Source organism: Nipponia nippon, unplaced genomic scaffold (assembly GCF_047370975.1).
Source record: "Nipponia nippon isolate SJK-2023a ecotype South Korea unplaced genomic scaffold, ASM4737097v1 scaffold_15, whole genome shotgun sequence".
In the NCBI taxonomy this organism is placed as follows: Eukaryota; Metazoa; Chordata; class Aves; order Pelecaniformes; family Threskiornithidae; genus Nipponia; species Nipponia nippon.
This window is the reverse complement of record NW_028262331.1, coordinates 7,882,578-7,906,016: the sequence shown is the minus strand read 5'-3', so window position 1 is coordinate 7,906,016 and position 23,439 is coordinate 7,882,578. Positions and strand designations below refer to the sequence as shown.

Below are 23,439 nucleotides of genomic sequence, written 5' to 3'. Positions count from 1 at the left end.
GAGGAGTAAAACAAATCATCTTCCTCAACAAGAAGGATAAATATACAGTAAATTAATTAACACAGTTCTGAAACATAAGAGTTTAGGAGACTACAGGATGTGTTAGTTTATTCTTGGATTTAAAAGTAGCAATTTTTTGAGGGTCATATCCTGTGCCTTTTTATTTAGCCCAAACTTCCTTTGACATAACTTGGAAGCTCTTGACATGCAGAAAATGCAAATTAACCTCCATACGCATTGTCTAGCTTGGCATTTTCCTGAAACTTTCCATGTTTACTGTTGCTACCAGTATTACTACAAGGGTAGCTATTTTAGATTTCTCACTGTAATCATTTTTATCCTGTCACTTAACCTTGCTCTAAGTGAGACTAGCAACTCGTATTCCCTACTGCTCCAGTGGATAACATTGTTTTGTCACCAAAAATGAACAACTACACAAAGTAAAAACAAGTTCCTGTAGTATTTCAAGAATCTGGACAGACACTTTAGCTAGATACAATTCTATGGTACTGCTTCTAGTAAAATATCTCACTGATTTACTCTGTTCAGTTTTCTTGACTATCTTCACAAGATCGATTTTGCAGCAATCTTTTTTTCTAGAAAACTCTCTGAATCCTTATTCTACTATAAGTACTAACACAACTCTCGGATGCCTATCAATGCAAAATCCCACAAGATCCCTTTATAGAATACACCACAAGGCTTCCAGAATAACACGAAGATATCGTGTTTTTAATTTGTTGCAGTAGTGAGCATATTGGAAAATGAGGAAAACATTCTGCTGGCACATAGTATTTAAAAAACTATATGATCTTATGCTATTATTTGGTTGTTAATTTTAACAAACCCAATTTATTTTTTTTCCCAGCCTACAGAAATTTGGGGTTTTACTCCCACACAGAAGCAGCCCTTTAAAAAAATGTTTTTTCCTGATTTAACACCTCTGAATGTTTTCTTTTCTATCTGCTAGATGGCCACAGGCAAAATAGAACAGTGTCGTCCCTTTTTCACCACTAAAAGGAGACAGTTGAATTGTTTTATCAGTCTTTCCAAAAAAACTTTGAGTGAAGCCTAAAACAGCTTTCTGAAAAGCTGGGGAGACTGGTAACAAGATATTAATAGCAAACCCACATGAAAGCAAGAGCATAAGAAAGTACCCGATCTTTCTCTAACTTAAAGTAACAGCATAGCCCCTAATATCTTGCAGTGATGTCAAAGTAGGTATAAATACATCAGTGCATAACCAACTTTCTGTTTAAGAAGTTTGCCACAATAAAACAGGGGTTATAAAAAACTTCGATGAGTTTCTTTATTTTGCAGACCCATTTCACAGACTGACAATGACTCTCTAAGAAATGAATGGGAAGAACATGGGTCGGTCACTCAGGTTGTGATATTATTCTTTCTTCCTCTTTCTGTTTTATTATTTCATGCTACCTGATTAGCTGTTTTTCATATCTTTACAAATATAAAGCAGACTTCCTCAAAGTGCTTTCCTTTTTCTTTCTGTACTTCCTCAACAGATGTTTTTTGTTATCTCTATTTCAGATGGCAATTTTCTCACAATTAAAAATAAAAAATAAACCCCACATGCAAGGTCTTACTTCCAGATTTAATATTTTGCTCCACTCCATAATAAAGAGGATGAGACTGCAAGATAGCGTGAAACTCCCTTCTTATTCCAAATTTCTGTTTGGCTAGATAATTTTTGTTCGTAAAGGGACTGATCGAAATTTGGTGTTTAAGAGAGCTTACACAGACAGACAAGTAAATATATATATGCACAAACATACGTGTCTTACTACAACATTTCTTGGGCTGTTACAACCTTTGCCTTTATTCCTGTTAAGATGCGCAGACATAGCATAGAAACAGAAATCGCATTACTTACTCAGTTTTCAGGGCACAATAAATTAAACTGACTAGCTTTCAATATCTTAATGCAAAACTAGCTTTTTATTAAGTAAATTATATATTTTGTAATTGTTTTTTAAAATCTAATCTAGAATTACATTAATAGAAATAGAAGAACACCTTTTACAAAAAAATTTAATCAAAATATTTAGAGTTCATTGCTTTCTGCATTAAATTTTCAACTAGTTACAAAGAATTTAAGAAGTGTTTTTCAGATTTATTGTATTCTACTATATACACTGATTCTAGATAATTTAAAATGCCTGTTCTTACTCCCTGCTGACAAACCTTCTCACATCTTCCAAGACATAGGGAGAGTTTGTAAGATTTCTTTTTGGGAAAATATTTTAGGATATTTAGTAATTTCGTAGGAGAAACTATTTTTTCTTTAATCCCCAGAGCTAGATTTAGAACTTCGTGGCTTGTCTTATGTTTTGAAAAATGACTGTATTGTATGTCATAAACAGCATCAGCACTTAAAAAACCAAAGTGAATGTGAATTGCACCAACTCAGTTTTGTGAGGTGCTAAACCAAAAGTATTTAATATCCAAAAATGTTTTTCTAAAATTAGTATACAATGTAATTAGCAAGATTTTAAGTATTCTATATGATCATTTGGGTCATTCGTAATCAGTCAAACTGAAAAAGGTTAACACCAATGAGGAAAGTTTAAACCACTTAAAATTCACTCTCAGATGAACAATGCACTGGGGAAGAGGATCAGATTACTTAATATAGGCTTGGTTCTCCTCTCCAACCAAGTAGCCTGGGCATACATCCACAGCCAGACTCTCTTGGAAACTGCATCTTCTTTTCTCCGCTTATTTCAATGGGAATTGCACAAGTGTTACGCAGTGAGAACTCTAACCCTCTGTTTATATGGAAGACAATTCTTTTCGTGGATTTTACACGGTTCGTACCATTGAGGTAAAAGGTTAAAGGCGAGAGAAAAGAGCTCACACTTTTTTTTTTTTTTAATTTTTAAACGCTGTGCAGTATTTGGTTGGGGGGAGTTCTTTCCTTCTTCTGATCTATCAGATATCATAAATGAATAATATATCTCACTTTCTCTTTAGATTTCTAAGACATTAATATAGCTGAAATGTCATCCTTTTCGGGCACATCAGAACTACTGTTAGTTACTACTATTTGCCATCACAGAGGAATCATACGTACAAGCACCACTTTGAAATCACTTCCACGTGTCAAAATTTTAAAATATTCAGTAAAAATCCAAGATCTCTCTTAACTATTATAACAGATGTTTATTTGAACTTAACACAGACTAACCTTAGTAGTTCAGCACAGTATTTATATCAATGCTCATTTCTATCGGGGGCACTTTCACCAACAATTCACATTTGAATGTTAAGGTTAGGACCGATTCATTTTCTTCTAAAATTTGACATAACATTTTTGGAGTGCCAAGAAAAGGAGAGATTAAATTAATTTTATAACAGATACATCCCTTTCCTCTGTGGAGTACACTCCAGTGAGAAAGCAGAACTAAGAACAACCCAATGCACCCATGTTCGGCAAGCAGAAAGCATATCTGTTCCCCAAACAATAGCGCTCCTCCTAATCTCTAGAAATATTGAGCTTCTGACTTCTCACTACCTAACACATTGGTTTTTACACAGCTTTTCAGAAGAAAGTGGTAATAAGACAGCTGAGAGCATAAACTCTTTTAAGATAGGGACCTTTATATATAAATATATGCATTCGATCATATTTGCTTCAAACACAATGATTAGATGACTTAAACAGAATGACACTACTTATAAGAAAAGCTGGTAAAAGCTTTAGTTTAAAATAGATATCATGCTGTATACATAAGCGTGTACAATTATTTTATATTAGCTTATTAAATTCCTACTGTTTATGCAGGTAGGAATTTTAGATAGTTTACCACCGTCCTCAACTGGGCCCACAGGTTCCAATAAGAACTGAATGTTTCCCTTGATTTGCAGGTGATCTATTATAAATTAATAAACCAAATACCTTATTAAAATAAAAATTGTATTATGAGCTTTATCAACGCTATCATATAATCTAAAAAAATAATCAAGCAATGTCTAATTGAGCAAAAGCTCACTGCATGTTAAGCTAGTATACATGGAACCCAAATTTTAGTTACCTAATATTTTCTCTGTTGAGAAACAGAAACCACATAACTATTTGCTGAATTCTCAACTAGAGCATGGGGGTTTTAGCCTTCCATAACTTCAAGTTAGGACTCAAAGTAAAAGAATCATTCTAGAAGCTAATTAATATAACATGTAGAGTACAGTGTTCGTAACACTAATGAGGAATAACTTACCACATTCATTCCAGATTTTTCAACCTCAGTAAGAAGGTCATAGCCTGAGGTGAAAGGAACAGCCCTCAAGACAGTGCCAAGAAGTTAAAATGCCAAGGCCTATTTTTATACACTGCTTCTATTTTTAGTTACATCATAATGGAAGTACAGAGCCTATGAAAAAATCATTCTCAAATGAGAGAAAGTACTCACATTCATTATTGTAAATGACGAGCAAAAGAAACTAAACTTGAAAAATTGTTAGGTACAATTTAACAGACTTTACTGGATCATAAAAGGCCAGCAAAAATAGCTTCAAAATCATATCCTCTGAGAAAATTAACTTTAAGGAGCTACCCACAATTTTACCCAATTAATCAAATATTCTTTTTATTGTATTACAGCTACAAGAAAGTGCAAATGTTTCCCAATTCAGACTTGCCTGCATCCAAGCACATTTTCCCATGATCAAAGTTTAACAGTCAACTATTTAATCCTGCTCTACCAACAAAAAATATCAAACTTTTCAACTGATTCCATGCAGAGCTCAGAACTTGTGAGCAGTACTACAGCTTAAAATTGTTAGTTCAGTTACTCAATCATTAGTTGCCTTTAGCTGTTTTCCATCCAATATAAACATAAACTGAGGTAATCCTGCAATCTAGTTAACTCGTTTAACTTCTGTATTAATTACTGAAGTACCCAAGGGCAGCTATTTCCCATGCAGTTCTAATTTATGACTCTGATGATTACTTCTTTATAAAATGTCTTATTAAAGGTGGGTAATGTTGTTTCTTCCTAACGAAGTACAAAGACACAGCAGAAATACCCAGTATCTGCTGGAGGGACAACACAGTGGTGCATAAGCAATCCGGGAGGTTCCTGGAGTGCGTTGGTGATAAATTCCTTCTCCAAGTGGTAGAGGAGCCAATGAGGAGAGGTGCTACGCCGGACCTTGTCCTCACCAACAAGGAAGGGCTGGTGGGGAATGTGAAGCCCAAAGGCAGCCTTGGCTGCAGCAACCATGAAATGGTGGAGTTAAAGATCTTTAGGGCACCGAGGGGGCGCACAGCAAGCTCACTGCCCTGGACTTCAGGAGAGCAGACTTTGGCCTCTTCAGGGATCTGCTTGGTAGGGTACCATGGGATAAAGCCCTGGAGGGATGAGGGGCCCAAGAAAGCTGGTTAATATTCAAAGATCACCTCCTCCAAGCTTAGGAGCAATGCATCCCAACAAAGAGGAAGTCAGGCAAAAAATGCCAGAAGGCCTGCACGGATGAACAAGGAGCTCCTGGGCAAACTCAAACACAGAAAGGAAGCCTACAGAGGGTGGAAGCAAGGACAAGTAACCTGGGAGGAATACAGAGAAATTGTCCGAGCAGCCAGGGATCAGGTTAGGAAATCTGAAACCCTGATAGAATTAAATCTGGCTGGGGACATCAAGGGCAACAAGAAAAGCTTCTATAGGTACACTGGTAATAAAAGGAAGACTAGGGAAAATGTGGGCCCTCTCTGGAAAGAAACAGGAGACCTGGTTACCAGGGATATGGAGAAGGCTGAGGTACTCAATGACTTTTTTGCCTCAGTCCTCACTGGCAAGTGCTCAAACCACACTGCCCAAGTCACAGAAGGCAGAGGCAGGGACTGGGAGAGTGAAGAACTGCCCACTGTAGGAGAAGATCAGGTTCAAGACCATCTAAGGAACATAGACAATGGGATTGAGTGCACCCTCAGCAAGTTTGCCGATGACACCAAGCTATGTGGTACAGTCAAGATGCTGGAGGGAAGGGATGCCATCCAGAGGGACCTTGACAGGCTGGAGAGGTGGGCCCGTGTGAACCTCATGAAGTTCAACGAGGCCAAGTGCAAGGTCTGCACACAGGTCGAGGCAATCCTGAGCACAAATACAAGCTGGGCAGAGAATGGATTAAGAGCAGCCCTGAGGAGAAGGGCCTGGGGGTGTTGGCTGATGAGAAGCTCAACATGAGCTGGCAATGTGTGCTTGCAGCCCAGAAAGCCAACCATATCCTGGACTGCATCAAAAGAAGTATGACCAGCAGGTCAAGCAAGGTGATTCTTCCCCTCTGCTCTGCTCTCATGAGACCCCACCTGGAGCACTGCGTTCAGGTCTGGGGTCCACAACATTAGAAGGACATGGACCTGTTGGAGTGAGTCCAGAGGAGGGCCACAAAGGTGATCAAGGGGCTGGAGCACCTCTCCTATGAGGACAGGCTGAGAGAGTTGGGGTTGTTCAGCCGGGAGAAGAGAAGGGGCTCTGAGGAGACCTTATAGCAGCCTTCCAGTACCCGAAGGGGGCCTACAAGAAAGCTGGAGAGGGACTTTTTACAAGGGCGTGTAGTGACAGGACAAGGGGTAATGGCTTTAAACTAAATAATCATAGATCTAGATTAGCTCTAAGGAAGAAATTCTTCACTCTGAGGGTGGTGAGGCACTGGAACGGGTTGCCCAGAGAAGCTGTGGATGCCCCCTCTCTGGAAGTGTTCAAGGCCAGGTTGGATGGGGCTTTGAGCAACCTGGTCTGGTGGAAGGTGTCCCTGCCCGTGGCAGGGGGGTTGGAACCAGATGATCTTTAAGGTCCCTTCCAACCCAAACCATTTTATGATTCTGTGAAATGTTTCTGTAAAACAAGTCCACAATCTCCATTCATTTTATCTAATCCCTAATATGTTATAACAACAAAAATCTAGAATATTTGTTTAGTGGTTGATTTCAGCTAAACCAAAGATGAGGACCTACACTATAAATGTAGCCAATGACCATTTACAGTTTAGTAGCATGTCATAGGTTACTAACACGTCATGGACACATATTGTCCAGGACATTTATTTTTATAACCATTTGTATTACATAATCATGATTGCTTTGCATAAGACAGTCTTGCAGCATGGTGCAAGGAACATCTAATGTTTTAAAGCACTAACTCCATTTCATCTTATTTTTCACATCTTTCCTAGTCAGTTACAACACTTCCTAGGAGAAAACAAACCAAAAAACAGTACGCACCAAACAACATGAAGAAAGAAAATGGTGCAGAACAGCCAGAGATTATTTCAGAGTGACATCAAATATAGGAATAAATAGTACTCTCATTATCTGTGTACTACATGCCCTGTTGCTTTTGCTTTTAATATGATCTTGTAGGCAATTTAGCAAGACAACAAAAAATGAATGAGAGCATACACCAGTGACAGAGCAGTCAAGGCACTGAAACTGCTACTATCATACTATAAAGCAAACTAAAAGCTTAAGCATCAATATTTTTTAAATCTTCTGTGGAAAGAACCACAACTAAGTAGACTATCTTTTCTTCAAAGTACAGGTGGAGAAATACTCTGCCACTGTTGAAGGTAATTACAATGAGGAATTTTCAGGATAAAAATATTCTATGCAGAGTGTTTTGTGCAAAAAAGAATTATTAAGCAAACTCACTAAAGGAAGGAAGCCTAACATGCTCATCACATCCAAAAGACAGAGTCAAAAGTAGTTTCACAAGATGGCCAATAAGATTTTAGTTACTCAAAGGTTTTTGACTATCTTATAAATGAAACGTAACATATTACAAGTAAAATTTATTATACAGATTCATATACACATTCTTTCTTGATAACTCAATCTAGTTTCAACAGTGGTTATATAAGGTCCAAAACCAGAACGTGTTAGCACCGATCTAATTCTTGAATCAATTCCTATGAAAAAGCAAACAGCTTCACTAGGAGTAGTAGAATCTATGCAAATTGCTCTTGGGTCAAAAAAATCTTGGTGTGAAAAGCTCCTGACAAAATTAATTCCCTTTAATTTGTTGTACTACTAGCAACACTCACTGAAATAAAAGCACTGGAATGAATATATTCCCATAATCTGTTCACTAAGAATGGTTTTTTTAATGCTATAATAAAGCAACTTCCAAGCATAGTCACCATTGCACTTCAAAAACTCAGCATCCTTTTAATCATAAATTAGTAAGTTTTGAAATGTCACCATATATGTTAACCATTACAAAATGTAAATCTGCAATTTAAATAGCTCATTTTAGCTGATACTCTATTTTTAAAAGGAGTATCAAAATATTTGATTTGATTCAGTATTTTTAAAAGCGTGGGAGCATGAACTGAAGATGCCTTAAAAGCAACTTAAAGAATCTCTCACTATGTAAACCATTAGTTGTGTTTCGAAAGTGATTATCATTAAATACCACCTATCTGTAGATTACGATCTCCAGTCTAAAATGTATGAAATGTGCCCATCTCTGCATGCTACGACATCACCATCATCCAATATATGGCCTGCATTTCATAGTAGCTTCTTTTAAGAGTAATAAGGCATTAATAACAATACTGAAGTTCTCTCAACTTTCTGCATACACTTCTATCAGATGATTTTGAATTTCTCTACAGAGAAGCACCAGGATTTCTAGGACCAACACCCCTTGGGTCTGAGGACGTCAGCATCGGCAGCCATACCCACACAGCTCTATACCTTAGCAGGAGAACTTCGTGCTCACTGCTGAGTCTCTGGGACTCCAGGCCACTGCTGCTCGCTCTGTAGCACATGGCTGGCAGCAGCCAGCTCAACAACTACCCTCGGGAAGAGATTCCTAATCTTGGAGGGGGCTCCAGTGAGACATTAACACAGCTACAACCTGCCTTGCCTCCTTTCCCCTCCCTCAGGCCATCATGCCGTTACCCAGAAACAAGCTAAGGTGCTGAACCAAATCATCAACAGAGCTGGGGGTGGGAAATTTAATGGTCTCCATCAAACCTCCTCATTAACCATTAGAAAATTCCCAAACCAGGTACAACCAATACCTACTCCAATCATTTACTGTGAGCACGGGCCAACATTATCATAATTTCCATTGTAAAACCTCACAAAAGAAGATGAAACAAGTACCATCTTAAAAAGGATGGTATTTCTTTTTCCTTGTGATTAATATTAGAGATGGCAAGTAGTAAATTATATTTCCTAAAAGGGCTTTTAGATTGTAATCAACAGAATACGTGATAAAAGACAAATTATAAAAGAGTGAAACATCACAGCCTATTTAATATGATGTTAAAAAAGCCAATCTAGCATAATACATGAATTTCAATTTACAGATAGTGACAACAATGCTAGCTCTCATATGATAGGGGTTAAGAAAGCAAGTTAAAAACATGTACGTCTGCTTTTTAAAGGGAGAGGATACAGTCTCTTCACTCATCAGCGATGGCGACAGCAGATGGAACATTGTTTTCAAGTTAAGAGCTTACTTCATAAAAAAAGATTTTTGCTCATGTAAAATTACCGTGAAAAGTTCTTCCTCTTTAGCTTAAAATTGCAACTTGAGGGGCAAGAACTCCACTCTTATTTACTGTCCACATTGTACATAATTCCAGTGTTAAAAGGTTGAGTCTGCATTGCCTTCTTGATTTTTCATAGCAAGACTGTGGGGAATACTTAAACCTAAATAAAAATATTTTCTCTCTTTAAAATAAAGAAAGGATTAATTTTTAAAAAATCTTACTTCAAGTATTGCATTTTTTAATCCTAAACTTGGGATCTATGATATTCTGTGAATGTTGCATAGTATTCTGCAAAGAAATCTAAAAGGGCAATGCTTACAAGTTTTTCTTTTCATATTCAAAGTCAAAGCAAGATTTCTGCAGTCCTCAAAATATTCATTTTGTCGTCAGTGCTTTAGTTAAGCACTTAAGATGACATAACATTAAATTTTTATGTTGGGTTTTTTGGGTTTTTTTTACTTTCAATCGTTTGCAAATCTCAGCACTGGAGAAATAGGCCTACTTTCTAAGCTTGCTAAAGATGTTTCTAAATAAATATTTGAAAGCAAAATATTGCACCACCAAAATCACTGAAATTAAACCTGACCCTACAAATGACACTGATTATATCTATTCCCAGCAAAGCCTGGGAAAAAAAAGGGGGGGCGGGGAGCAAGACACATATAATATACACCTAAATTTTTCAAATTATTTCATTTGGACAGGAAAAAAATGTAACAGCAAGATAAATTTGTTCTTCCCAGTGGCACAACTTCTACTGGTGCACTATTTAACTCAGTCTGGCCCTCTCCTCTCTTAGCAACCACATCTTTGTTGATTAGTTTTTCAGATGTCTTGTAACGAACCAGCTTTTAAAATACATTAGATTTAAGGAAAGTATCAGTAGGAAGAGGAAAAGAACAGAGCATGATATATAACTTTGTTACATCAAGTCAGTAACTTCTTTCTTTAAAAACAAGTCAGAAATGAGGCCAAGTCCTGAATCAGTGGAAGCAAGCAACGAGGTCTCATATTTAATAGATGTAAGATTAAGTCCTTAGTATGTTTGTTTCTACAGATAAACTATTTAAATCATATAGCTTTCTCTTGAATAAGATGTTAGAGAAGATAATCACAAAATGAACTTTCAAGCTATCATCCAATGTTCCAATGCAATTGCTCAAAAGTTACTCTTTTTTTATTATTTTCGTCATCTAATGTACCTCCTATCGATCAGTTTCATTCTGTTGAGGATCACTAAGAAAGCACACAGTACACATTTTGTGGCATTTAGACAGATATAAAGATTACATTAATCGAATTTTCCAAGCATAAGCTGTCTCTAGAAAGAAACCAGGAACTGGAAATCTCAGAGGGGAAAATGAGCCTTTTGGAAAATAGAAGGAAAATCTCCTAAATAGGAACTCTTTGATACTGATCTACACAGTAGCAGAAAACTATTATATTTTTTCATGATTGGCAATATGTTCTCATTTCTGAGATGGTCTTACTTCCCTCAAAAAGAACTAAAGCAACGTGCTTAAAATAGCTGAAAAACAGCTGTTGGTTTTTTCGCAGTAATGCGTTTTATCCTCATGCTACATATAATGCAAACCAGTCATTTGACTAATATATAGTTAGAGTTACAGAAAATATGCCTTCACAATATAGTCTTTCTTGCTAATGACATACCAATAAAATATTCCCCTTCACATGAGGTTTTTTTTTTTAACACTATCATAACCCTTTGGCACAAGAGTAGCTTTACTCATATTCATGAAGTTTCCTATCTCTGGAATCATCTGACTAGTTGAACCCTTAGCTGTAAAGGGGGAAGACATTCTACTTTTGCCTGTTTTATAATCTTGTGGCTGTTTTAAGCTTCTCTGGTGACTGGAAAGTGTACTAAAAATACAATACTTTACCTGAAGAACAGTTTTGCATACTTGCACTTACCTCAGATTCCACCATCACTCAAGAAAAAGCTATTTCAGTTTAGCCCTCTGTATTAAAAGTTACTAGATTTGGTGTATAATATTTTAAAATATTTTAAAGATTTACATTTTGCAGTTATCTGAGCTAGACAGATATAAATCAATGTCTATAATCTTCAGGTAAAAGATATTAATTTACTATTTGAGAATGCATTTTCTATACACTGACAAAATATTTCAGCCTTTGGAAAACAATTTTCTTACAACATGATCCCCTGCTCCCTTAATTTTGAGGCAGATACTGCTTTTTGCTTCATAATGTAGGTGCCTATAGAAGGAAGACTACATTCATTTCACCATAAACAAAGCCAAGGAGATGCTTCATTCAGTAACCATCAAAAAATTTATACAAAGGCTGGGGAAAAAAAACACAAAACCAAACACAACCTGGCAAGAGCTATCCCTATATAAAGAATCCCCTCAAAATGTCTTTTCTTTTTTTTTGCTTAATAATATCATCCATGAATATGGGCCTCAGAAACTGGGGAATCTAAGTCTGCCTGTCCTGGGGTATGGGGACATGCAGAGAGAGAAGGGGGTGGGGGGAGGGGGAATTCAAGTTCAAAATCATTTCATACATATACTTTAAATAATACTTTAAAATAATCTTCTCTATGTCTAAAACTTTATTTAAACTAATCTGACTTTTGATTTCACAAGTCTATTTAAAAAAAAACCAAAACGTGTTCCAAATACATAGAAGGGACTTGCCTCTCTCCTCTCTAGCACATCCTATGAACGTGCTGCTGTATTCCAGAGAAAGACTTTCCAAAGGTGGCAGGGTGAGCATGTGTGAATAGGAGAGCTTTGTCCTCTGCAGCTATCATTGTGTTGTCCACAAACGCAGAGGGCAGATGAGAATTGAATAGAAACAGACCATGCAGTTGTAAAACCTGGTTATTTATTTATTTATTTTTGCGACTGAGTAACACCTCTCATTACAATTACCAGCTCAATGGCAGAAAGCTCCCCGGTGTGCTGTGCATATTTTCACAGGTTCATTTGTCTCCTCCTGTGGCATCAGTTTAAAAACGTTCCTAAAGAAACACCACTAACAACCATTTCTATTTCGAGCCTTCAAAGCCAAAGCTGAGCACAATACAAGGCACTGGTAACCGATCTTTAGGTTTCAGTCCATAGACTTTTCACACTGGGAATAGATCCCATCTGTTTCCTCTTTATGCAGCAGCCTTTAGAAAGCACAGATCTGGAAACTGCCTCCGTACAGAACAGAGTATAGCTGGCTTTCCCCAGCTGACAGTAGAAAGAGCCCCATGATTATGCATAGCTTTCTCCTAAGGCTTTCTACTCCTCTTTTCTCCCTGGTCTGTAAATACATGGTGTGGTTTTCTCGATGTGGGGTTTTTTTTGGAGGGGGGAAGGGGTGGACTGCCTCTCTTTCGTTCCCCCTTGTTCTCCCCCCTTCCTTCTTTCTTGGCAGAGGTTTCCCCATTTACGAACGCTCACGCAGGGAACATTTCAATTTCAAGCCTCAGTACAATCAACCACAGGCAAACCCCCCTCTTGCTTTGGCACCAGAGCGTGAGACATTTCCCCCACTGCTCTCCCTCCCCAAGCAAGCTGCTCTCCAGATGGATGCTCGTGGCTCTCCCTTGTCTACTCCCTTCGCCTCTTCGCTCCCTGTCCCGGGGAGAGGGAAGGAGGGAGGCAGAGAGCAAAGGCGTGTTTTGGGCAGGGGGAACAGGACAGAGCAGGACGCTTTGATCCCCAGCAGCTCAGCACCACCAAAGTCCTTAACACCTTACCTGAGGGACCTTCCCCACCCCAAGCACCCTGCCCTGGCCTCCCCCAGCAGGACGGCCTCCCTCAGCCCCGCACCCTGCCCTCGCCCCCCCAGCATGGGGGGGCTCCACCGCCCCACGCCCTGCCCACACACGGAGCGAGGGTTCGTTCCCCTCAGCCCCGCACTGGCGACTCCCCACACACAGGGGGGATCCCCTCAGCCCTACACCCTGCCCCCGCCTCCCCCCACACGGGGGGGTCCCCTCAGCCCCACACGGGGGGTCCCCCTCGGCCTCCCCTCCCCTCAGCGCGGCGGGAGGCTCCCCTCAGCCCGGCACTCACTACTTGTAGAGCTGCTGCAGGCAGAGGTCCAGGCACTCGCCCTCCACCTCCTCCTCCGTGATGTACTCCGAGAGCGGCCGGGGCAGCGGGGGCAGCGGCGGGGGAGGCGGCGGCGGGGCGGGCGGCTGAGGGTCGCCGGCGTCGCCCTCGCCCTCCTCCGCCTCGGCGGCCGTTCCCGCTTCTCCCTCTGCCCCGGGGTCCTCGTCAGCGGCGGCCGCGGCGTCGGCAGCGGGGGGGGGAGCCGGCGCCGGCTCTGCCCCGAAGGGCCCGCGGAACTCGCCCAAAAACAGCTCGAGGAAGCGGCGGTAGCTCTTCTCCTCCGCGCTGCCGCTGCCCGAGCCGCCCGCGGCCATTGCTTCGCATTCCCGGCCGCCCGCCGGCGGATCAGCACTGCGCCCGCAGAGAGCTCCCTGCCCACCGCCGCCGGCAGCCGCCGCCTCCCGCCCGCCTGCCCGCCTGCGCGCGCGCTCCCGAGCCGGACCCGCGGGGGCGCGCACGCCGCGGGAGGAGGGGGTTGGGGGGGCGCGCCTCAGCGGCGGGAGCGCGGCCGGCCCTGAGGGGGCGGAGGGTCCGGGCCACGGCCGGAGGGGGCGGCTCGGCCCGCGGCGGGAAGGGAAGGGAAGGGAAGGGAAGGGAAGGGCAGGGCAAGGAAGGGGGGCGAGCGGGCGGAGAGCGGACGGGGGGAGGCAGGTGGAGGGCAGGCGCGCTGACAGCCGCGCTGACAACCGCGCCGATGTGATGAGTCATGCGAAGGCAGCCAGACGCGTAGGTTCCTCACAGGAACCCGAAGGAAACCTGAGAGCGCGTTCCCTATTACCTAATCCCTGCCTCAGGATTTCCCTGCGCTCATCGTTTCCGGCGCCGGTGTCGCCTCCGCGGGCTCCCGCTCGTTGCCAGGTCGGGGACGGCGGGTAAGCGGGGCCGGGGCTGGGGGCGGCTCGGCCCGGCCTCGCCTCCTGCTGTGGGGCCACCGCTGCCCCGCGGAGCCGGCAGCCCCGGGCTGGCTGCCAGGCGGGAGTCTCTGAAGAGCGGTTTTGAAATCAGAGTGGGTTAGCGTGAGGGAAACCGGCAATTAAACATACGGTATTTCAGAAAAAAAAAAGTGCTTTTCGGAAAGCGTGTGGTGTAGCCTGCGCGGCCGAGGGTGACCCGGCGGGGCGGGCCGTCGTGTGGGGCCCGGGCCGAGCTGCCCGCCCTTGCCGCGGCGGTGGGGCCGTGGGCCCCCGGCTCCTCAGCCCTTGCCCTTCCCAGGACTCCCCGCATTCCCGGGAAGGGCAGCTCTGGGGTCTGCCCGTTTCCAGCACTTAGCAACAAAACTTCTGACGCTACTTTACATTCAAGATCGGCATACGAATAGCCATATGGGTTCATAAATGCTACATGACATGATATCTGCGCATTCCATGGTCTGGCAAAGGGGAGTTCATAAGTACCTGAAGATGTTAAAACACCAAATGAAACTTAAAAGTTACAGCCAGTCAGTGGGAGACAAACTGTGGTTGATATTGTGCTGCTGTCTAACAAGCATCTTTCATTTCTGAAAGGCATTTTGGCTTGTTTTCTTCATTGCTGCTGAAAAGCTATTTTCAGAGTGATCAGGTCCATAAATACCAACAGGTATAATTGCCACACATTTAAAATAGCTTGTACGCAGGGGAAGGAACGATATCCTTAATGTCAGATATACCTTGAAAAATGGCCAAATCACAAGGCTCGTATGCAAAAATATTCTTAAATTTTAATGGATTATAACAAGGACAGTAGCTTGCTGAAACCTGTTGTTCCCTGCGTTGTAGTAATTACCTCTGCATGTCAGGTGCTGCTGTAAATCTGTCTTCTGTTTGGTGAATTGTTATTTCAGAGCCAAACTAATTTTAGAATATTTCCAGCAACTGAATTGACTGGTCATATTGCCATCTTGTGAATATGTAAAAGCCATGAGAGTTAAAAATGTGATTGTCACAGTTAGTCTTAGTCTTTCATAGCCAAAAGCTATTAAAGTGACAGAAAATTGCATAGTGTCTCCTGAAAGAATATCTCTAAGTGGTTTTTTTTTTCAGTATACCATTTATATATTTTCAATTTAACATTCATTTCTTTAGGAATGCCAGGTGGGTTTGAGGGGTAAAAAACATCGTGGTTCTTTTTGAAAAGATAGCCCACAATTGCACCTGATGACGTCATTGCTGGATCTTGGTTTTTTTTTTTTTTTTTAGGTTTGTGTGTACTGTATCATCGGTGAGTCACAAGCCTCAAGAGAAGCCACATCAGCGCAAGTATCAAAAAAGTAGTTTTAAGTTCATAATTAGTTGTTTTTCACTAGTAATTCAGAGGCAGTTGGAGTTTCTAAGAAACTATAATCCAGATAGTGTAATATGATCTCAATTCTACAAATGCCTATGGTAACAATATCTTAGGGAAATAACAGCTAATTCAATCAATGCATGATCAGATTCATGTTGTATGACAAACAGCAATTAAGGCTGTCCAAGAAAAGATTCAAAAGCATTTAGATAGTCTTTTTCTTAAAAATTTTGTTGATCATATATTTTTTTAGTTGTTTCAAACACCATAGAGTATCTGAGAGTAATACCTACTCTGTTTCATGTTGAAATGTTAAAGTTACCAGATGTCCTTGATTCATCTTGGCAGTCCCCATGTGCTTTTCATCATTTGTCTAATTGCGAAGGACACTAATTAAAATGAAATAGAGTAGAACTTTGTATTCAGGATACTTTGTCAAGTTTTGGCACTACGGTCACGTTAGTATTGTTTTGCTTCAATATTAAATAAAGAGTTGATGGCTCTAAGCCATGCTGACATTTGTTTCTGGGAGGGAAAGGTGAAAAACCATTCTTATTAACCTGCAATGTGGAACATATGGTAGCTGTGGGTGGCATGGCTAAGTTAGGCAGCCAGGAACCTGCTATCACTTCACTGTGTGGAGACAGTGGGGTGGGCAATTACCACAGAAGGTAGCCACGCTGTCACTTACTGCTGTCCAGAAAAGGAAGCTCTAAATAAAATGTATTATCAAGTAAAGCACTAATCTATGAGAGGCGTGTTTGGTACTATTATGAAATGTTTTTTAGTGTTCAGTACCTCTGGAAGCTAAATTTAGAATGCCTCAGTGTGCTCTGGATTGCTGGGTAGCAGGAGATGAATGGTTCCTACGTGATGAGGTTAGGTGGATGGAATAAAGTCACAATAAAATTTTGAGTCTGAAATCGTTGGTTTACAACATGTTGTCAAATAGGAGATAAGACTTGCACCTGACTTGAGAAGGAAACAGGTGTTTGTGTCCTTTCTGGCTTCATCATGTTGCTTTTTTTTTTTAAATAAGATTTTACAGCGTTGTGTTGGAAGAAATCTGTTTTATTTTAGCCTTAAAACGATGTCTTCCTCTTTCTCATTTTGCTGGTGAGAAATAAGCAGGATTTGAGCAGGCCTTGGGGAGGTGACCTGAATTGTGTGGAGTGCAAAAAGAAGTGCTTTTTAATTTTTTTGTAACCTGTGGAAGTGATTCCTGTACTCTTACAAGTAGAAAACATGTAGGAGCATTAAGAATGATTTGACAATATTTAATATACCTATGATATACGCTCCAATACCATACAAAAGAGTATCATGGGAAAACCCAATGGTAAATAAATTGCCTTTCTAAAGTGATCTCTTTAAAAAGTAGGGCTTTTGCAATAAACCAGAAGTAATTTTAGCAGTTATATTCTGTTTTCCTGGCCAGATGAAACCACCAGAAGTACAAGTGTTTCCAAGCCTTTGGCTGTTCTCATTTTGAAGGCACTTCTACTGTTGAATGTCATGTAGTGTTGTATACGGGATAATACATGAAATGATGCTTGCAATACACCGTTGAAAGAGATAAAATTCTTTATATGTATTCACATGATCAATATCAGTCACCTTGTGAATGTGAATATATATGTCTGTTCTTTTTATAGCCCTTCAAACTCAATGAAGTAATTATTGTTCAACTCACTAAAATAATTTCAGTTGCTTAAGAGTAAGAACAGCAAGAATTTGAAAGGAATACAGTGAGAAAGCTCTGGTTGACAAGCTGCATCAGGCTCCAGTTAATTTTCTTAGGTTCAGTCTTTGTTCAGCTGCAGTTTTAAAAAGCAGAGTAACTTCTGTTACCACAGTTCTACTGGCTCCTTTACCAGAACAAGTACTGTATTAGGATGTTCTTAAATACCAATGTCCTTATCTCTATTTCTTTCTCTTGCCTTTTTTTTTTTTTTGCTTTCTAAAAGAAAAGGGTTTTGAGGTCAAGTCAGCTTTTCCAGTTTAATAGTCAAAGATTATTCTGAAATATCCATATCCATTGCAAAACACAGGATTTCAGGCCTGAGTCCCATTTCCAGCTGTCATGGAAATTTCCAATCCCATTCCAAAGGAAAATTCCATTTCCAGCCTTCCATTCAGACCCCTGTTTAGGAAAGGGGGTTCTTTGAATAGCAATAGTGAGAAACAGAATATTAGTCCATGCCGATTTAGATTTGGAAATCTGTTGGAGCAAAGTATGTGGAAGAAAGAACTAATGAAAAGCTGAGCCCTTCAAAATGACTAAACAGGTTTGGAACACTGTCAAAGCAGATACAGCACAACATACCTTGCTTCCCATTAACAAAGGCAAAGATAAAATGTTACATCATAGAACATATGACTGACTGATTGAAGTGTGCCTGTAGATTAGTGCCCATGGGATTGCCTCAACAAAACACAGCTGACCACATAACACTTAGTAATGTGGTCTGGGTGTTGTCAAATCATGAGATCATCCTGCAGGCAGGAGCACACCAGAGTCCAATATCTTCTTGTTAAGGTTGATCCACTTCAGCAGTCAGTCACTCTTCATTATCATAATTTCCTTTTACTGCTAAACGGAGATGAGGGGCGCAGACCTCCTGGATATCAGCAAACAACAGAGCTTGCTGGCAGTGTTACTGTGCCAGGCCCTTCCTCTGTACTTTCCATTTTTGCAACACATTTCATCTGAGGCTGAAGTCCCGCAGTACTGTGTGAATATCGCACTACTGGAATTCCTAAGCCTGTGTGAATATCGCACTAAGGAATTCCTAAGCCCGAAGCTCACTTTTCCTCAAAGGAGGCAATACAAAATGGTGTACCACTAAAATCCCGTTTATACTCTGTTCTAGGGATTTAATGGTGTGTGCATATTCTGCCCTTTTGGGGTGGAGGGTGAAGTTCATCCTAAAATGAAAGCAAAGTTTAAGCCAGGCTTGTTAACGCAGGTGCCTAGTGGGATTTAAAAAATTATATTTTTAAACCGATTATATTGTTTTTTCCACAGACTTACTTTAAATGACATGTTCATTATCTTACTGTAGATCAGATTCCCGATTCTGTGATATCGTGCTCCAGTCACGAGACCTTGAATTTTACAGTCACCTATTTAGAAATGTCTCTTAAAAAGAAAAAAAAAACCCCACCTTAAAAAATCAGCCACTTACATGAGTGCCAGAAACCAACCACTGTCATGTCCAGACTCTGGCCTTTATTGTAATACATGTGCTATAAGAGTACAGGTAAAATAGAACGGTAGGATTCACAGACTTTAAAGTATGTATGCAGCCAATGCTGACTACTTTGAACAGCCTCGAATTCTATGATTTAGACACAGAAATTTGTGTTATACAAAATAATGAATGAATTTAGAGATACATTTATGTGATGTATTCCATAACATTTACAGTCAAACGCGTAGTAAGCTTATACAGTAAAAAAAGGTGTTACAAATTCTGTTACAATCTCATATGGACATGCTATACTTTATAGGCATAATTTTCATGCTAAGGAGACAACTTGTTCTTTAGTCCAAAACATTTCATTTTAGCAACATATATAATATGAAAAGAATCACTAAGTAAGTGTAGTTGTAACTGTGTTGCTAAAATTGCAGTGGTTCACACTAAATAAATTAGAGTATTAGAAGTATACATGTCATAAATTTAAAACTCCAAAATAATGCAATGTGTGATAGCAAACTGAGCAAGTATTCAAACAGCTTATTTGGAGGCTTCGAGAAAAGCATCCAGATCCAATTAGAACCATTTATTGAGGTCTGTACAGTTTCCTTTTTACTTTCCTATATACCTTGCTAGATATTTTATATTTTAAACATTCCCCCTTCTCATTGTTTGAAACTGATGTGATTTTTTTTTAATATCCTGATGCTTTTCTGGCTCCATTTAAATCAATGGCAAGTAATTCTTGTAATAAAATGAACAGTATTAGCGATAATTCTTGAAGAATGACTTAGTAAAATACATACTTTTCTATGCATCCTTTCAGCATATAAGCTAACATTTTTACTGCTTGTATAGTGATTGAACTATTGCTTTTAATGCCATTTATTATTTCTATAGATATAGTTAAAACTGTGTAGAGCTTAGACTCTCTAATAAATAGATAGTGCTTATTGTACGAATATTTCTTGCTTGTAGGAAGCAAGACAGTAGCTTACAGTTTAACAGTGGGTGCATTTGTGGGTGAAATTCAGTACTGGGAAGGGGGCCAGTTCCCAGTGATTTCATTCTTCAGTATAGAACATTAATGAAGAAATCTTGCACTAGCCACAGGAAGCCAACTCTCCTGACCCTAATCATCCAAAATGAGACTATGGCTAGAAGCCACAAGACGTTGAATACGCAGCCTGGGGAGCCAGGGAGAGGGGAAGCCCTGGAGCAGGTAGCAGCTGGCACTGGTTCCTCCAGTCGAGGGGAGGACTGGTGCGGAGGAGGGCTGGGCAGGCTGCTCGGTGGCCCTGAGACACTGCCAGCTCCGGCAGCCGGTGGCTCATATTCCCCTACAGCCGGGCTCCTGTGTGCATAATCCTAGCAGAGCCGCTGTGCTTGAACTGGTTTGGGAATCACAGGTTAACTTCCCTGGTTCTCATCCTGTAAAAAGAAGTATTTCTTCCCTTATGTACTCTGTTGTAATGTTTGTGTTACTGCAATGTAAGCACTCTATTTATTCCATTTCCCTCAAGGTACTCTGTCTTAGGACAAGAAAGCATCAAACCATACTTCAAAACTTAATCAAATATATTTCATATAGAATTAACGTGTTAAAACAGTGTAATACAGCTTAATGTGCCTTTCTAAATAATTATGATCCCAAGTGTGGTAAAGACAATATCTTCTGAGAAGCTGGAACACAGTGACTTGTCCATCCAACTTACATATCTTATTATTTTGTTCAGAAAAAGGGTGGAGTGAAAAAGGCAGGCAGTAAGGGTTTCACCTTTGTTGTTAATCCATGAAATATCTTAGAATAAATCTGATTCTAAGTTTAGTCCCCCCAAAATAACTAAAGGAACAGTAACTGAAATTCAATAGAAAAATAGATGTTATATTTTAAACATACTTTTCTCAGCACTGTATTCAACATCCAGGTTAGCAGCTGAATCTCCTTCCACAGTAGTCAACCAATTTGTAATTCAGTACAAGGCTGTTTGATTGCATAACTTGAACCTTGGCTACACCTTCTTACCTCCAGTTAAGCTATTTCTTCTCCGTGTTTTCTTAAATTTATTCTAGTTGGAAGCTAGTTGGTTTTGCAGTGTTTCATAATGGAAAAGGTGCAGAACACATAGAATCAGTAAGAAATAAATTGTTATTTTCCCTATCCAAACTGAAGAGTTTCAAAGCAGGATTCCAGGCTTGAGAAGAAGTATACTGTGACCACAGTGTTTTCCTGTTGCCAAGCCCTGTGGTAGATACCATATTCTTGTTGTGGTGACAAAGCAGGTTCCTACACCACAAGTAAATGTTGTCCCTACAAAATGGAATAATTCTAAACTCAGCATGATGGCTAAAGGTCTTGCCTTTCAGAGAACTGGGACTTCAGCAGCAAATCAAACAACCTATTTTATTTTTGATTCAGTGCCGTGACGTTGGCTAGTTAGAATCTTACTTTTTGTACAGTCATAAAATTCTCTCATGCCACTCACTATTGTGCACTGATGCTGTGAAATGCAAGAGAATTCCAGGCACATGTAAGAAAATCTCAACTTGCCGCAGAAGATTTATTGGTGAGGCAACGGTCAAATTCTTTCTTTATACGCAATTCTAAGCCTGAAACAGCTTCCTTGTCTCCAGCAGATGAGAACGAAATCTGGCTCATTTAATCTAATTTTGTCTCCGCCAACAGATCCTTCTCTCTAGTTCTGGCCTACAGAGCTGATTTTTATAATAGCTTCAATATGAAAAAAAAAATTTAAAAACTCAGCATAGAGAGCCTCCAGTGCTTCCTTTGGACATTTTGTAACTCCCACTGTTAACCAGTAAATATGCGATTTTTTTATTTTGATAATGATGCCTGGAATACTGGAAGATCTAACATTTCCTCAAAGAAAACGATTTATCTTGGTGTAGCAGGATCAGCATCTCAGCTGGGGCTTCTGGGTGCTACTCTACTACAAACAAAATAAAAAACCACAGTCAGGTGAAATTAATAGTATATTGGAGACATGTCCTTACTCTCCTTGCACAGGGAAGAACGCATTGAGGATATTCAATCAGAACACAATAAATTGAGAGAAATGGGTTTTTCCATAAATACCAAACACGTTAGGTAGCAGCGATCACTAGCAACCAGCAGTGCTTCTTAAAATACTGCTACAGCATTCTTAATGGATGGTTTTCCTTGTGGCTACGTAGGCATGTGGACTGTGCTAGCTCCCCCCTCCTCTCGCACTGCAATACGTAGGAAGCTATTATTCCCAAATGGAGCATTTGCTTGCTGACATCACATGCGGTAGGATCCTTTTGTTTGCCTGTGTCTCCTGCATTGAAATGTTTGTCTGAGTCACAAATCCCAATGCCTTGCTTCCTCTATGTCATGCTTGCTTCAGAGCTTCTCCCTGACTCAGAGTTTTTAAATTTTGACACAGCCCAGTTTGCTGCATGGCAATTGAATACTTTTCCTTTAAATATTTTATTATGTAATTTATATCTAAACATGATAATGATTCAAACATCACTGCCACTTTTTTTTGCAGCTTTTTGAATAGAGAGGTTTTGTGGCTCAGATTCAGCACTGAATTTTGTTTCAAGGCAATGTCAGTTTAGTGTTACTAAATTAAAAATTAAAGATAGTGACTCCCACATCTTGAATTCTCCATTTAGCCTGCTGGCTGTGTTTCCTCAGCTATAACATTATCAAGCACTATGCCAGAAAGGGGTCATATATGTGCATGTGTACAGACAAACACTTCTCATAATTGAATTCCTGGTTTACACTGCAGTACCTTTCTTCTCCTCTAATAATCTTATTGCTTTGTTTTCTCTTAATAAAAAGAGGACAAATCCCTGCTGTACTTTCAGTGTACATTCATTCTTTCATTTGGTTTAGATTCTGGAGCTGCTAATATATTGCTGGTGTGTAAGAAGCCTGGGTTTCCTCTTTATTAAAGCCACGAACAAAACAGATCCTGATTACAGAATCTGCATTCTGAATGCTGTGATAAAAGAAGAACATGGAAGCTAAGGGCTATGCAGTTGTTTGGTTCAAGCTTGAGTGATGGTAAACTATTCTTACTTACTAAGATAGGAACATAAAATTACCATGCTGGATTAAATCTTTTGTCCTTCAGATCTAGTCTTTCATCTCTAGTGTTACCACTACAAGATAAAGAAGAAGTTCAAAACACTGCTTTGATTGTCCTTGATCAAGGACTTTGCAGCAGGTAAGGGCTAATGCCCCCATCTGGCATAGCACTTAGGCACGTTATTTCTCTTAAAGCATCCATCAGCAGCTCCCCTGCCTTCTGCCCTGGTCTGAAGCATGTGAGCAGACTGCTGCATGAAACCCTGTTAAAATT

The 23,439-nt window shown here is 40.2% G+C and overlaps 1 protein-coding gene across 6 annotated transcripts in view; it reads right to left on the bottom strand.

The window, feature by feature from the left end:
* The window catches only part of PPM1E (protein phosphatase, Mg2+/Mn2+ dependent 1E), a 72,444-nt gene extending 58,383 nt beyond the window's left edge, over nt 1-14,061 (bottom strand). For all 6 annotated transcript variants that reach the window (XR_015703436.1, XR_015703437.1, XR_015703438.1 and 3 more), the window contains exon 1: nt 13,575-14,061. Coding sequence is in view for 1 of the 6 variants with exons in the window: in XM_087751596.1 (XP_087607722.1) it covers nt 13,575-13,927 (353 nt within the window). In the remaining 5 variants the exon portion in view is untranslated. The remainder of the gene's footprint in view (nt 1-13,574) is intronic.
* Between the last annotated feature and the right edge of the window lie 9,378 nt (nt 14,062-23,439).